General features: G+C 37.1%; 2 protein-coding genes across 3 annotated transcripts in view; one reads left to right on the forward strand and one right to left on the reverse strand.

Moving 5' to 3' along the window:
- The window catches only part of fgf14 (fibroblast growth factor 14), a gene marked incomplete at its 5' end in the record, with an annotated part of 151,611 nt that overhangs the window by 1,499 nt on the left and 136,641 nt on the right, over nucleotides 1-13,471 (forward strand). The window lies entirely within an intron of this gene.
- cfap97d2 (CFAP97 domain containing 2) lies at nucleotides 788-2,147 on the reverse strand. 2 transcript variants are annotated; one of them, XM_081367341.1, is made up of 5 exons: nucleotides 2,028-2,147; nucleotides 1,696-1,776; nucleotides 1,398-1,516; nucleotides 1,128-1,308; nucleotides 788-950 (listed from the first exon to the last, which is right to left on the reverse strand). In XM_081367341.1, the coding sequence occupies exons 1-5, from the start codon at nucleotides 2,121-2,123 to the stop codon at nucleotides 912-914; spliced, it is 516 nt and encodes a 171-aa protein (XP_081223467.1). In that variant the 5' UTR covers nucleotides 2,124-2,147; the 3' UTR covers nucleotides 788-911. The 2 variants fall into 2 exon arrangements, with proteins under 2 accessions (XP_081223467.1, XP_081223468.1); XM_081367342.1 differs by having other exon boundaries at nucleotides 897-925.

The raw sequence follows: 13,471 nt of genomic DNA on the forward strand, positions 1-13,471 counted from the left end.
TTAATGAGGAATTATTAAAAGAAAAACAGGGCAGTAGTCCTTAAGGTGCAAATGTTTTTCAATTTTAATAATTTTCCATTTCAGTACATACTAAAAAGGAATACTGGAATCCTGGAAATATATACCAGGCAGGTTCAACAAGTGGGGATTTTCTTTTCCTTTCAAAGTTTGCACAGAAATGTAAGTTATTTCCCAATCCTCACCGACCTTGTCAAAAAACTCGTTTTAAATGATCATACGACGCCTCCTTGCTGCTCTGTCGCGACCTATTTTTTACAGTCTATGGGCGCGACACTGGTGGTTCGTGTTGCCAGATTGGGTGTTTTTTTCCGGCGGGTTTTCGCCTGGAAGGCTCTATAGAAATCAGGCACCCTAGAGCGTGCCGTTCACAGACACCAGAATGAACGAGTTTACAGTAACGTTCATCAGGCTGTATTACGGTACGTTCAGTTCACGTTCGCCCATTGACTGTTCAATTAACGCGTTCAGGCACAACAGTGCAGTCATAGATTTAGAACTTGTACAGGGGATGTGTATATCGCACAGAGACAGTACAAAAAAAAAAAAAAAAAAAAAATGATTATCCAAATAAAAATAAAAAAGAGAAAAACATCAGACCATATATTTTTTCCATAGTGCATGGTTATTATGATTTGTATTTTGTTAGCCAAATAATTGAACTTCTCCAAAGCAGTAGCAAATAAAGTTTAATTCTAGCCTTATAGACATAGAAAACATCTTTACGAATTAACTTCGATTTTAACATAGATTTACACTCTGTCTTGCAGAATTACGCTTCGTCTTCAGATGTAACTTTGTGTTCAGATTTCGTCTTCTCATCACATCACATCCCTTCCTTTCATATTAGCAGATTCATCCTCATTTCTCGCTGTTTTCTTGTTCTCTACCTTTCAGTGTCTGTCAGCTGAAATGGGTGGCAAGGAGGATCTCTTTAATAGCACAGAATATGGAAAAACTCAAGTCAGAGTGTGCATAATTATGTATATGCACGAACACGAATATGCATAAATAAGTAGATAGATAAAAATGCATCAAATAAATATTAAATATGCCTACGTAAAGACAAAATGGGAAATATCTGTACATTTTAGTAATAATTTTCCGACCTGTGCGGTGTACAGACGCGGATATCTCCCTATATTCTCCATGAGCTCAAGGTTTTTGAGCCACTGCTCGCGCCACACTTGGACGCTGTGATGTGGCCTGCATGTGGACAAACGCTGAAGGATACGCTGATTCTCTTTGGTTATGTGAAACAGCTCCTGCAGTCTTTTTTCTGAGCCAAGACTGAAACAGAAGCCATGAAGTGCAATATATTAGATATGAATGAATATCATCATTAAATATGCAATATTATATTGTTGGATATTTTATACCTTTTCTTTACATAGTCATTTCTGCAGTCAACTCCCCCGGTGGTCCGCTTTATATGGGCCATTTTATCAATAAGCATCTGATTTTCTCTTTCGATTCGCGAAACCCGTTCTTCTTCAAGCTGGATATGATAGATAAGAGAAGGATAGGCCTATCTGACATTGATTTACTTACAAAGTTAAAGCATGTGTTTCCCATGCTTTACTTGATAATTATTTTTTTGAGAATTTTCCTTTGAAAATTATCAAGGGAAATGGCGGCATCTGGTGGTCATGACACGATGTAGTTCAGTCGTCCTACCTGACTTTTCTTAAACTTGACAAGTAGATGGTCATAGGTTTTCGGGGAAGTGGTGTTGATAGTTGATTTTGCGGATTTAACCTTGAAATAATATGCATATGCTAACATATGTTATACAAAGAAGCACTTGGTGTATCTCAGTAATTAAACTTTACATGTATATTTTTTGGCCATGTCATATCCCATTCAAAAATGTAGGCCTACCATTGTACTTTGAGTCTTTGACAGATAACATGGTATCAAAATGGTTCTGATATTTCAAATAATGCCATAACCAAAAACATATTACCATGGTACTGTGTCCAAAATAAACCAGCAATTTGCCATTTTACCTTGTTCCTGTGCATCTCATAGCAGTTTTTGTCCCATCTGTATTGCAGATATTTGTTAACACAGGGCAAAATAGGTTGGTAAGCTTGATGTTGCATTATTTTGCTTCGCTGTAGCCTGAATCCAGCTGCACCAAAAACCACAATGAACAGAGATATGAGTTCAGCTTGAGTTTTGAGCTAGTCATGTGGTTGTTGCCATGGCAGCCATTCAGAAAGAAACGGCAGCTTAGTCTGTTTATGAAATGATACTCTCTGAGACACTGTAAATGGGTCTCATTCATTCAGTTTGATGAACACTTATTTTCCTAACTGCATCCTAAATAGCTTTCCCTGCCTTTTGCCTCTTATCCAAACTTTCTTAAGAAGTTTAACCCAGCAGCACCATTGAGAGGGCACCCTCACCCATTTAAAGGATGGCCTACATAGTGTCCTTGTCCGATATGAATATTCTGTGTCCTGCAGGGCTCTGTTGTTTTAGCAGAGCAGCATGCATGGAAAAGCTGGAAGCCCTCTAATATACTGTAATATACAGAATTGAAGCAACCTTAATGTAACCTTTTAAGAGGAAGCACAGATATATGCGTGCATCCATATGCAAGGCTAATGTTAGATGTTTTGTGTTTTCTATCCCAAGGACATTGAGTGCGGAGATTGTAGCTTTCATTGCCTCTGTGATTCATTTGACATGTAGCTCAACAACACCTGAGAGTAAGATATGGGCAATCATTTTAAATCAGCAAGTATATTTAATATAATCTAAATGAGCTAGTACCTATTATATACAAAAAAAAAATCAACATTGATAATAATAATATATGTTATTATAACACACACACACACACACACACACACACACACACACACACACACACACACACACACACACACACACACACACACACACACACACACACACACACACACACACACACACACACACACACACACACACACGTAGTGTTTTCATTTTTTATGTGGACTTTCCATAGACATAATGATTTTTATACTGTACAAACTGTATATTCTATTCCCTTACACTAACCCTACCCCTAAACCTACCCATCACAGAAAACTTTCTGCAATTTCACATTTTCGAAAAAACAACACTTTTTTGATTTATAAACCGTTTTCCTCATGGGGACCAAAAAATGTCCCCACACGAACAAGGATTTCGGATATTGCCATCCTTGTGGGGACATTTTGTCCCCACAACATGATGATTAACTCACACACACACACACACACACACACACACACACACACACACACACACACACACACACACACACACACACACACACACACAATATATATATATCCCCAGTATTGTGTCCTTTTTAAATGAATTTGAATTCTTTGATGTTCAGTTTACCTTATATAGTTGTATAAAGAGCAAGGATATTAACCTTTTGCTTATGTTAATATAATGCCTTCATAGTTATAGAGTTTAAAACCTGACAACAGTTGCTTAGTTACTTTGATGTCTCTGTTGTTCCAGTGTGGTTCATGTAAACGTAACCTCTACTGAACTGTACGCAGTCACTCCAAACAGCAGTGATCATGTTCATATAATGGTTATATGAGTGCAAATTATTCTCTTGACTTTTGGTTTGTATAGCAGTGAGTCATCTCTTGGCCTTTTCTTCAGAAATGTCTTATTTGTGCAGGTTTATGAACTGTTACAGTACTGAGAGTGGTTAACATGCAGGGTGTGATGGTCTGAAGAGTGCACTATCACTTGTAGATGAACAGGAATCTCCACGCTTGAAGAAAGAATTTAAATAGAATTCTGTGTTGTAAAGTTTCATCGCCTTATTATTTCTGCTCGATATTACAGCTTCTCTGTTTAATACAAAATTCATAATTCTAACAAACATTAGTTATCTGATGTGTAGGTATGGGCTACTGTAGTTGTCACACTTCTTATTGTAGTGAAATTGAATGCCTGCATGGCAGAGTTGCCTCACTACATGTTTGGTTGGTTTCTTTTTTAGTATACGATGACGTCCTTTATTATTAGCCCCTCATTCTCAACTGAGATCTGAGTTTATTGCCTTGAAAATTTCTTCATGAATTAATCACTGGCAATAAAATATTACGTGTCTAATTTTTACCGTAGCTGAGTAATGACACAGACTACTGCTAGTAGGATTACAAAATGGCGACTCTCTCAGGAGACAGTGACGCCTAGATAGTGCTCTTTCTATTTAGCATTTTGTTAAAGGAATAGTTAGTTCAAAAATGGAAATTCTGTCATGATTTACTTGTTGTTTCAAAGCTGTATGACTGACTTTCTTCAAAGGAGATGTTCACAGTTTTCCGAAGGATGCATGTAGTTCACTCTTATGAAATTAAATTATATGAACTACTTTTGGTAACACTTTATTTTACAGTGTCCTTGTTACATATGTTACATGTACTTACCGTAGTAATAACAGTAAATTATGCATAACTACATGCAAAACCAAACCCTAATCCTACCCTAACCCTATAGTAAGTACATGTTGTTAATTATTATTACTCAGTACTTAAATATATAATTACACTGTAACAATGACACCTTAAAATAAAGTGTAACCCTACTTTTATAGTGTTTTTCTGTTCCATGGAAGAAAGAATGTCATACAGATTAGGAAATGAGAACAGAATATTCATTTTTGATTGAGCTTTTCCTTTAAGATGTTCTTCATTCAGATATAATCTTAGTGTGTCAGTTTTGTTTTTGCCAGGACATATTTGAAAATGATCAATCTTTCCCTTTTATAACCAATACAGACAAACGTCTTGCTTTATTTTACTGCGTTACACATATTGAGCTTATCACATCAGATATATGAGATATCAGAGATGAGATTTATCATGTTTTTTTTTTTTTTTCAAGTTCCAAACAGGCAAATTGACCTGCATTTAATGAATAATAATTAAAGAAAAGATTAATGCAGGGTATACGGGACAGAAATATGCAAAATATGCATAGTTAACCCCAAAGCAGTCTTATAACTTCATTGCGATTCATCAGACAGCAACAAAGAGCTTTTCTCTGTAATGTGTACACTTTGTACTATTTGGCAGTGGTTCGAATTTTTTTTTTTTTTTTGAGAATTGAAATTTATTGTCTGCCAGGTGAAAACAGAAAGTTTCTCTCGAGGCTGTCCCGTTGACAAGAAAAATCTCAAATGAGTTCTGATTAATGTCTCAGTTGTTTCTCTTAGAAAGCAATGAGACTGAAAGTCAATGGAGACTTATGCTTAAGTTTTTTCTCCAGTGCAATAGATTTTAGTAATCTTATGCTTCATGAGGACAATAATGTCTCAAATTGTGCTCATATTTGCCAAAAAACAAAAATCATCCATCAAAAGTCCGACATTTCAGTTTGAAATCAAACATTTCTCATTCAGCTCTTTCATGACCAAACTATACGAGCTACATGAGTTTTCTATAATTTTCTATAATTGGCTTGTTTTTGTTTGATTCCTTAGTAATTTCAGGAGAAAAATCTGAAACTAAGTTAAGTTAATGTTTAAATAAAATATGACTGAGAGCTCCTTTAAATCTCTGGAGCTATGACAGAGCAACATTTCAGCAACTGAATTTGCTCTTGGCCTGTTTTAGTGTAAGGCTGTTAGACATAAAAGCAAGCTTTCTCTGCATTCCCTCATTACCATTATGTCCTGATTTAATATTAATAATGAAGAACAATTTTAGCCTGTTGTAGGATAAATCAGATTAGGATGAATCATCTTTTCTGATGACGTGACCTGGAAAGGATATGCGGTCTTCTTTTTGCCTGACATGCATTAGTTGCTTCCCTTCGTTATCCATGTCTTGAGAATCTGTATCCAAAGGGACGAAAGCTTGAAAAAGTCTCAACGGTGGCGATGTTCCAGTAAATTAGCTCCAGGGAAACTCAGAAGGGAGCGGGCAAAGCCAGGCATCATTAGCAGAAAGCGTGTTTGGTAAGCTCCTTTCCCTAAAGATGATGCCCATGTGCAAAAATTCCCTCTTGCGCAATTGGACCTGTTGGTGTCTAATTATCAAGCGGTGGTGTATGATCTATTCCTAGTCTTCTGCGAACTTCAAGTACCAAATGAACATCGGGCTGCAGGAACATACGCTATAATGATGCCCAATAGTGGTGTGATACAGCAAATTGCCCTTTACTGTTACGCTGCTGTATAAGCCAGCACCGGAGGGACATTTACAGTACATTCTTTTGTGAAGGACTTATCCTGTAATTATTTCCACTCATGTCAACATATGTGAGGAGGTAAAGAAAAAGTCAATGCTTGTTATTTGATTTTTTTGTTTATGTCTGAATTTGAATTAGTATCATCAGCTGTTCTTAATACAAATATCATGGAAGTTGGAAGTTGGACATTCTCAAGACATTTCAACTAGCAACGTTGGCTGATACAAATACCCGTTGTTCCCTGTTGTTTTGCTGGGGAGCACTAAAGTCTCTACTGAGAACGAAGAGCCAGACGTGCTCCTTTAGGAGCCTGTGAGATCTGTGTTTTTCTCTCACTGTGATGGAAAGTGATCAAGGCAACAAGTCTCAGGGGGGGTAACGTCTAGTGATGGTCACATCCTCAACAGGGTCTCTCGCTGCTGAGGAGACATGTTTGGGAAGTGTGCTCTTATTAAGAGTGTAACTGAAAACTCTCTGTCGTCTGATGCCCAGTATTTGTGGGTGTTTATTTGTGGGTGCGTTCGTTTCAAGCTGTGGCACCTAGGCTGTGGAACGCATTGCCTCCTTCCATATGCTGCTTGGATTCAGTGGAAAATTTTAAAACACAGTTAAAAACTCTTCTATTTAAAGAGGCTTTTAGCTAGACTGTAGGGTGGTTAGGCCGGTCTTACTGTATTTAGGGCCTGTAAGGCCCGCTATATTGGTCCAATCTGCCGGTTCGCCAATACACGGGGAAGGTATCACGTGTTCTGTCCTCACTCATGCAAGGTATTGGTTGGTTAAATTTGTAATACATTAATCATATGTATTTACTTGTTAATTCATCTGACTCCATAAATGAAAGGTTTTAATAATATCTGTGAAGAAAAATGAAACAAAAGCACGCACATCAGTCTCAAAAAGGGTGCTCGACTAAAAAACAACAAGTTAAAAGATAAAGTATAAAGTCGGCAACACCTAAGCTCCAAAATTATCAAAAATATTTATTATTTTTAAGACAATTATCACATAGGGTATGTGACGTTTCGAGCACGCAGGCTCTTCATCAGACCAATGAATGATGAAGAGCCTGATGAAGAGCCTGCGTGCTCGAAACGTCACATATGCTATGCGATAATTGTCTTAAAAATAATAAATATTTTTATACTTTATCTTTTCATTTAATAATATCTGTGCCTCACTAAAAGTGAGCGAATGTTTGACTATTCCGTTTAACTCTTCAATGAAAATAATATCAAAGTCAGTTAGAATAATCAAATGTAACAATTTATTATGTCAGGTAAATGTATCATGCCAATTTCATAATCAATTCAAAGATAATCGATACAAAACATCAAATGCCCTGGAACAGAGAGAAGATGCAAACCCAACTTTAAGAAATACGTGAGGCTAAGAGATCTCTCTCTCAGCCTCACGGGCCGATCTGAAGTACAGAAAAGGGCCCCGATCTCCCTGCTGCATTTCATTAAATAGTCAGACCTCTTTCACATGGAAACATGTGCTAACAAAATAAATTTGCATTCAGAGATAGCACCTCTTGGGGGTGAGTGACCATTTGTCTTGAGAGACCACCTTCCTTTGTAAGTCAACTATCCATAAACTCTTAAAACCTTATTACCTTGTGTTTTACTTATTCTGAAATGAGACATTGGTACCAGTCGCACTGTGACATTTTAAACGATACCAAACATGAAAATACTCTGTGATAATCATTCACATTAAACTATACATTTTCTTGGGTGAAATCAGGTGATCATCTGAGCATGAGAGAGAGGGGGTGAAGGGAGAGGGAACGAGATGTAGATTAAGATGACTCGGAGGTGAGACTTTCGTCTCAATGGTGCACGAGGGCCAGTTCAAATGGTAATCTCCAGAGAGGTCCTTTTGTCCTCTCAGAGTCTGGTCACCCCCGAAACAGACTGTCTGGAATTGACTAATTTATCAATTCTTACAGGCCCGAGCACCGATGGTGAGAGGACCCTATTGTTTTTGCTCTGTTTATTATTATTCTTCCGCTTCTTCTCCAGAGTGAATCGCTTTTTAGAGGGCCTTAACATGCTCGAAAACTCATGAAACATTGCACACGCTTCAGAAGTGGTAAAAAATTTAAGTGTGATATGGGTTTCAGAATTGTGTGGGGCAAAATGGCTCAATTATTGCCCCTACATTTTGCCCCGGCTCTACGTTTCACGTACAGGTATGACATTTGGTACATACATGTAATGACCCAATACCTACAAAAAAAGTCTCTTGGAGCATAGCCCTAAACACAACAGGAAGTCAGCTATTTTGAACTTCCTCTCAGATTTTGTGCAGTTTTCGCCATTTCCTGATGTTTTACTTTAACAAACTCCTCCTACAGTTTTGTTCTGATCCTCTTCAAATTTGGTGAGTGTAATCTTAATACCTATACGACATTAAAATGCGAAGATCTTGAGTTTTCGTTGAATGGCATGTCCTCGGCGGCCTGACAAATGTAGATGTGCACACCCAATTTCAGCCTTTGGGTGATATCAGAGCCATATAGAGAGAGAGTTGCGACAACTCCATTGACAACAATGGAACGCTTTTTTTACAGCAATGACGGCTCGTAGAGCCTCTCAATAGTTCCCGGAAGTAACAACAGCGCGGTAGAACAGACCGTTTGTGATGCACTTTTAAAAGGTAAGACGTTTAAAGAATAAGATTGTATATTATCAGTACATCTGAATCAAATAAACTTGTGTTTTAAAGCATGCTAGTTGATTCCGAAGCACTTCCTGGAACTATCTGAGGTCTACGCGAATCACGTGACAACGAAGCATTTTGAACTTCCGTTGTCGCAACTCTCTCTCTCTATGGCTCTGGGTGATATATGCATCATCAGATAAGTTCTATATTAAAATTGCTAACAGTTCCGATGTTGCTAGGCAACCACAAACAGCCTGCAGTAACTCAGGCATACAATGTCCAATCTGCCAAACACTTCACTTGTTTGATAAGAGTCCTGTCCTGAACACATGACCATGCTCATATTCGGTTATAGTAATAGCGCCACCTGCTGGTAGCAGGAAGTGTGGCAAATACAAATTACCTTAACATAGTCCTCCTATATTTACATACTACCCACCGTGCTCTGTTTTCCTAAAGGCGCTGGGTGGCGGTGGCACGGGTGCGAGGGCCCTTTTCATCGCTGCTTGCAGCTTTAATTCTGTTTATTTCTGTTTCATTTTTTGCTTTTGTTATTCATTTTTGATTATGTATTGAAATGTATTTATAAATATTGTGTATTCCTCCATTTGTTGTGAAGCACTTTGTGATTTTTATCTGTGAAAGTGCTATACAAATAAATTTTACTTACTTACGCCTAAAGTATCTGTGCCAGTTTAGCTGTTTACATGCGCATATCAGTAATGCAGCAGAGGACACCTTGAATAATAAATGCCTTTTTATTTATCCTAATCCCTAGGGCAAGCATCTCTTTTATTACTGCTTACTTACGGATAACGATTTTAAGTGCTAAGTATTAAACTTTGGCATGTAACGTATCTCTTACGTTTGTGCAACAAAAATGGGTAGAATCTATTATAATATCATCGAGACCTGGGAGTGGATTTTTCTTTTTCTTTTTAAATTTAGGCCAGGAATGACTATAATATAAATTGTGACAGCAACACCCTAGAAACACTTTTTTTAAGTTACAAATTTTCATTTGTGGTGGACAAATTTAGAGGGACATAAGACATGATATTTCCGGTATATGACACATTTTTGTGAGGACGAAGAGTGTTATGAGAAACAAATAGCGGGAGATTGTTTGCCAGGAGCAATGGTTAAAGCAGGCATTATATATTGCACATCAAATATTTAATAAATGTTCAAGATTATACAAAAATATATTGAAAATATAGTCAAAATTAAGTATTCCAGACAGCCATGCAACAGTACTTCAGTAGCCCAAATTATTGTAAAGACTACAGCAAAAATATCAAATTATTGCACTTTTTTTTTTTAAGATAGCAGAAATGGGAGTTCAGATATATTTATTTGAACGATTACTCTCTTAAAAAATGCTGGGTTGTTCCAACCCATGTTTGGGTCGAATATGGACATACAAACCAAACCGTTGGTTTACATTTTTTAGTTAAACTTTTAAGCCCAACGGTTGGGTTTATCCATATTGGACCCAAACATGCGTTAACACAACCCAGCATTTTAGTTTTTATAAGTGGGGTATGCATTTTCCCAGAGATTTTTACATATGCATCATAGTATGTTTGGCACACTGAAAACGTCAGCAAAGTTTGTGCTGGTTAGAATACTCCCTGAGAGATGATTATCATGGAGCATGAGACTGTCTTGTGTTTAGAACAGCGTCATAAATGTACTCTTGCTATGAGGAAATATCCATGGGCACAGTCAAAGAACTGCATATGTCAAGTCATCCGACGAAAGGGGAAAAAGTGCATCAGCAGCTCTGGGACAGTAAAGACGATGGACAAAAATGCCCACTATATCCATTTCGGCTCAATCACTACTGTGCTTTTAAAGCAACTCTGACAGTAAAAGGTCTAACTTGCCCTAGGCTTTACCGAGGGACAGTTTTTTTTAACGTTTTATGTTTCGCTTGCATTACGCTCTCACTCTTGGGGACTTTTGGATAAATCACATATTTCTATAATCCAACAATCCTTTGTCCCTCATGCTACGCAACCTTGATTTTCAGTTGACCTGGACAAAATGCATTGCCAAAAGTACAGGAATCTGCTTTTGGATGGGCTGACTAATTCAATCAGGGTTTTGTACTGTAAAGTTACATTTCATTTTCCTTAAGAAACATTGTGCTCATGCAGAATTGCTCCAGATAGAGACTTTTAACATGCATGAGAGTGGCACAAATTGATATGAGCACATAGCCAAACCCAAAGACTATAAAAGCAGGCAAATGCCAGCAGTGAAGCCAATATGTCATTCTGATAAAACATCTCTAATTGACTGTTTGAAGAGGTGCTGCTTCACATGTGTGTGGGTTTAGTCAGGTTCACTAACGTTAGTCATACTGTGGAGGCACTTGCACTTTATTTGCCTTTATGAAAATGAACAAAACAAGTTTTAAGATCTTATTTTCACCTATCAAGGTGATTTTGTAAACATGGTCAAGAAACTTTTTTTATTCTCAGAAATGCCCAGGTCAGCCTTTTCGTTATTTGTAGAAAAGCGTTTTTACATGCACAGTCACGTAGTATTGGATTTGTATTTAATTTTTTGCTGGGAAGGTGAAGGCCTGATAAATGCGGTCGCCTAGGGTCCCGACATGCCCAACATTCATTCAAGTGAATTGTGCTGTGGTGTCATCCAGTGGCTAGTCATTAGTAAATGTGGACGGGACAGACTGGAGGGTTTTGTACACATGGACAGGCAAGAGAGAATATTCGGACACTGTGCTCATCACATGGGATTCATATTAAAGCTTCATTTTCTGCCCATGCGCCTTTTCCATTGAAGGGGGAAGTTTTGGTACAAGCTGTGGGAGTTTAAGTAAAAAAACAAAAAACAAAAATTATATCTCTTACATAACTCATAACAGTATGGGGTTATGAGTTACGTAAGGGATAAAATGCATTCAGAAATGTATTTAAAAATATGATGTGATAATGATTTTAAAGGGGTTTCTGTATGATAATGACATCTAACTGTACACTATCCCTTTTATTACATGGATACTTAATCATTTAAACCAATAAAGCTTTAAATATTTTATTTTTTATGAGTAAAAAGATGTGAAACACCAAACTAGCACAGTGTAATTGACTGATTGCCAGGGACAATAGTCATTAAATATTCAACCACAATATCCTTCAAATGACCAATCAGATTGAAGTCTTCCAGAGAGCCATGTAATAAATTGTTTTTAGACTTCCATTTATGCTTGTTGCATTTTTGTGGTCTTTTTAGCACATAGCAGAGATGGTCTTGAGAAATCTTTAAAAGTTTCATTGAATTATTTTTTTACATTTTAAATGATTGATGCATATTAGAGTACACCAATAATAGCACATCTTAATCCCCCAGCATGAGCAATTTACAGCATAATCAAAAAGAAGTATAATAATGATGCCTGACAAAATTGTCAGAGGATCTTCCCTCGGGTGCAATGATGTTTTACTTTACATGAAACAGATCAATACTAGGTCTGGCAGTAAGAGCAGAGAAAACCTCAGTGCTGCATTATCCCTTACACAGACAGTCTCTGCAGACACTTATCTGCAAAATCAGGTCATAATGTCGAATTTCTAAAGTGCTGTTACCAAATTCCCTGTGTCACAAAGATGTCACGCATGGTTCAAACAGTGACAGAGTACTATTGTGTTCAAATTTGATGCACTTTGCTCATCTTTTAAGGATTTACGGCAATGTGTTGTTGCTTTAATCAGGGAAGTGCCCCTTGCTTGGATGACTCATAGATTCGGGTTTTGTGATCATCTTGTAGTGGGAATGATTGGGCTGTGTCAGACTTTCTGTGGGGAATTTAGTCAAGAAACATTGAGCCTCAAAGGAGCCCACTTCCCTGAAGACCTAGACATCACAGAAGAGTGGCAAGTCTTGGGCTGAACAAAAGTAGGTCGTTAAAGTAGATTAATGCAGTAAATCAAAGCGTGGAGCTTCCTGTTAATTGAACACTGCTCTTTTGTTTTTCTTCAAGGAAAACAATTATAGCATTATCAAAATTATAAGGAACCTGTTATGTAAGCAGGTTATGTAGGCCTATCTTGTAACATGGTTGTAATGCCTTTAGAAGATTTATATCATCAATGGAAAGTTTACTAGATTTTTAATAGTTGGCTGTATTGGAATAGATTTTTGGTGTGTCCCATAATAAACCAATTTTGCTTGTCAGATGCAAGTAATATAGGCTACAAACAGTATGCACAGTTTTATTTCTGCCTATAATCTTTTCTTACTCATTTTTTATTCGCCAGTTTATATGCCAGCAAACCAGAGTTTTTTTATTTTTTATTAAAACTTTGATTGATTGATTTATTTCTACATTGTACAATTTTTTACAAATAGGGTGAGCGGGACACAACCTAACAAGGGGCTAGTTGTAACACACATGGTTTAAAAATGTCTCCACATGCATGATGAAACTTAGAGTTGACTAGTTGCCATATCAACAATATAGAGAAAGAAGATATCACTATTTATTTATAGCAAAAGTACATTTCTTACTTAATTTCATTTTTAATTTCTGTTTTTTTGTGTGTGTGTGTGTGTG

Source organism: Scardinius erythrophthalmus (assembly GCF_964197995.2).
Source record: "Scardinius erythrophthalmus genome assembly, chromosome: 6".
Taxonomy (NCBI): domain Eukaryota; kingdom Metazoa; phylum Chordata; class Actinopteri; order Cypriniformes; family Leuciscidae; genus Scardinius; species Scardinius erythrophthalmus.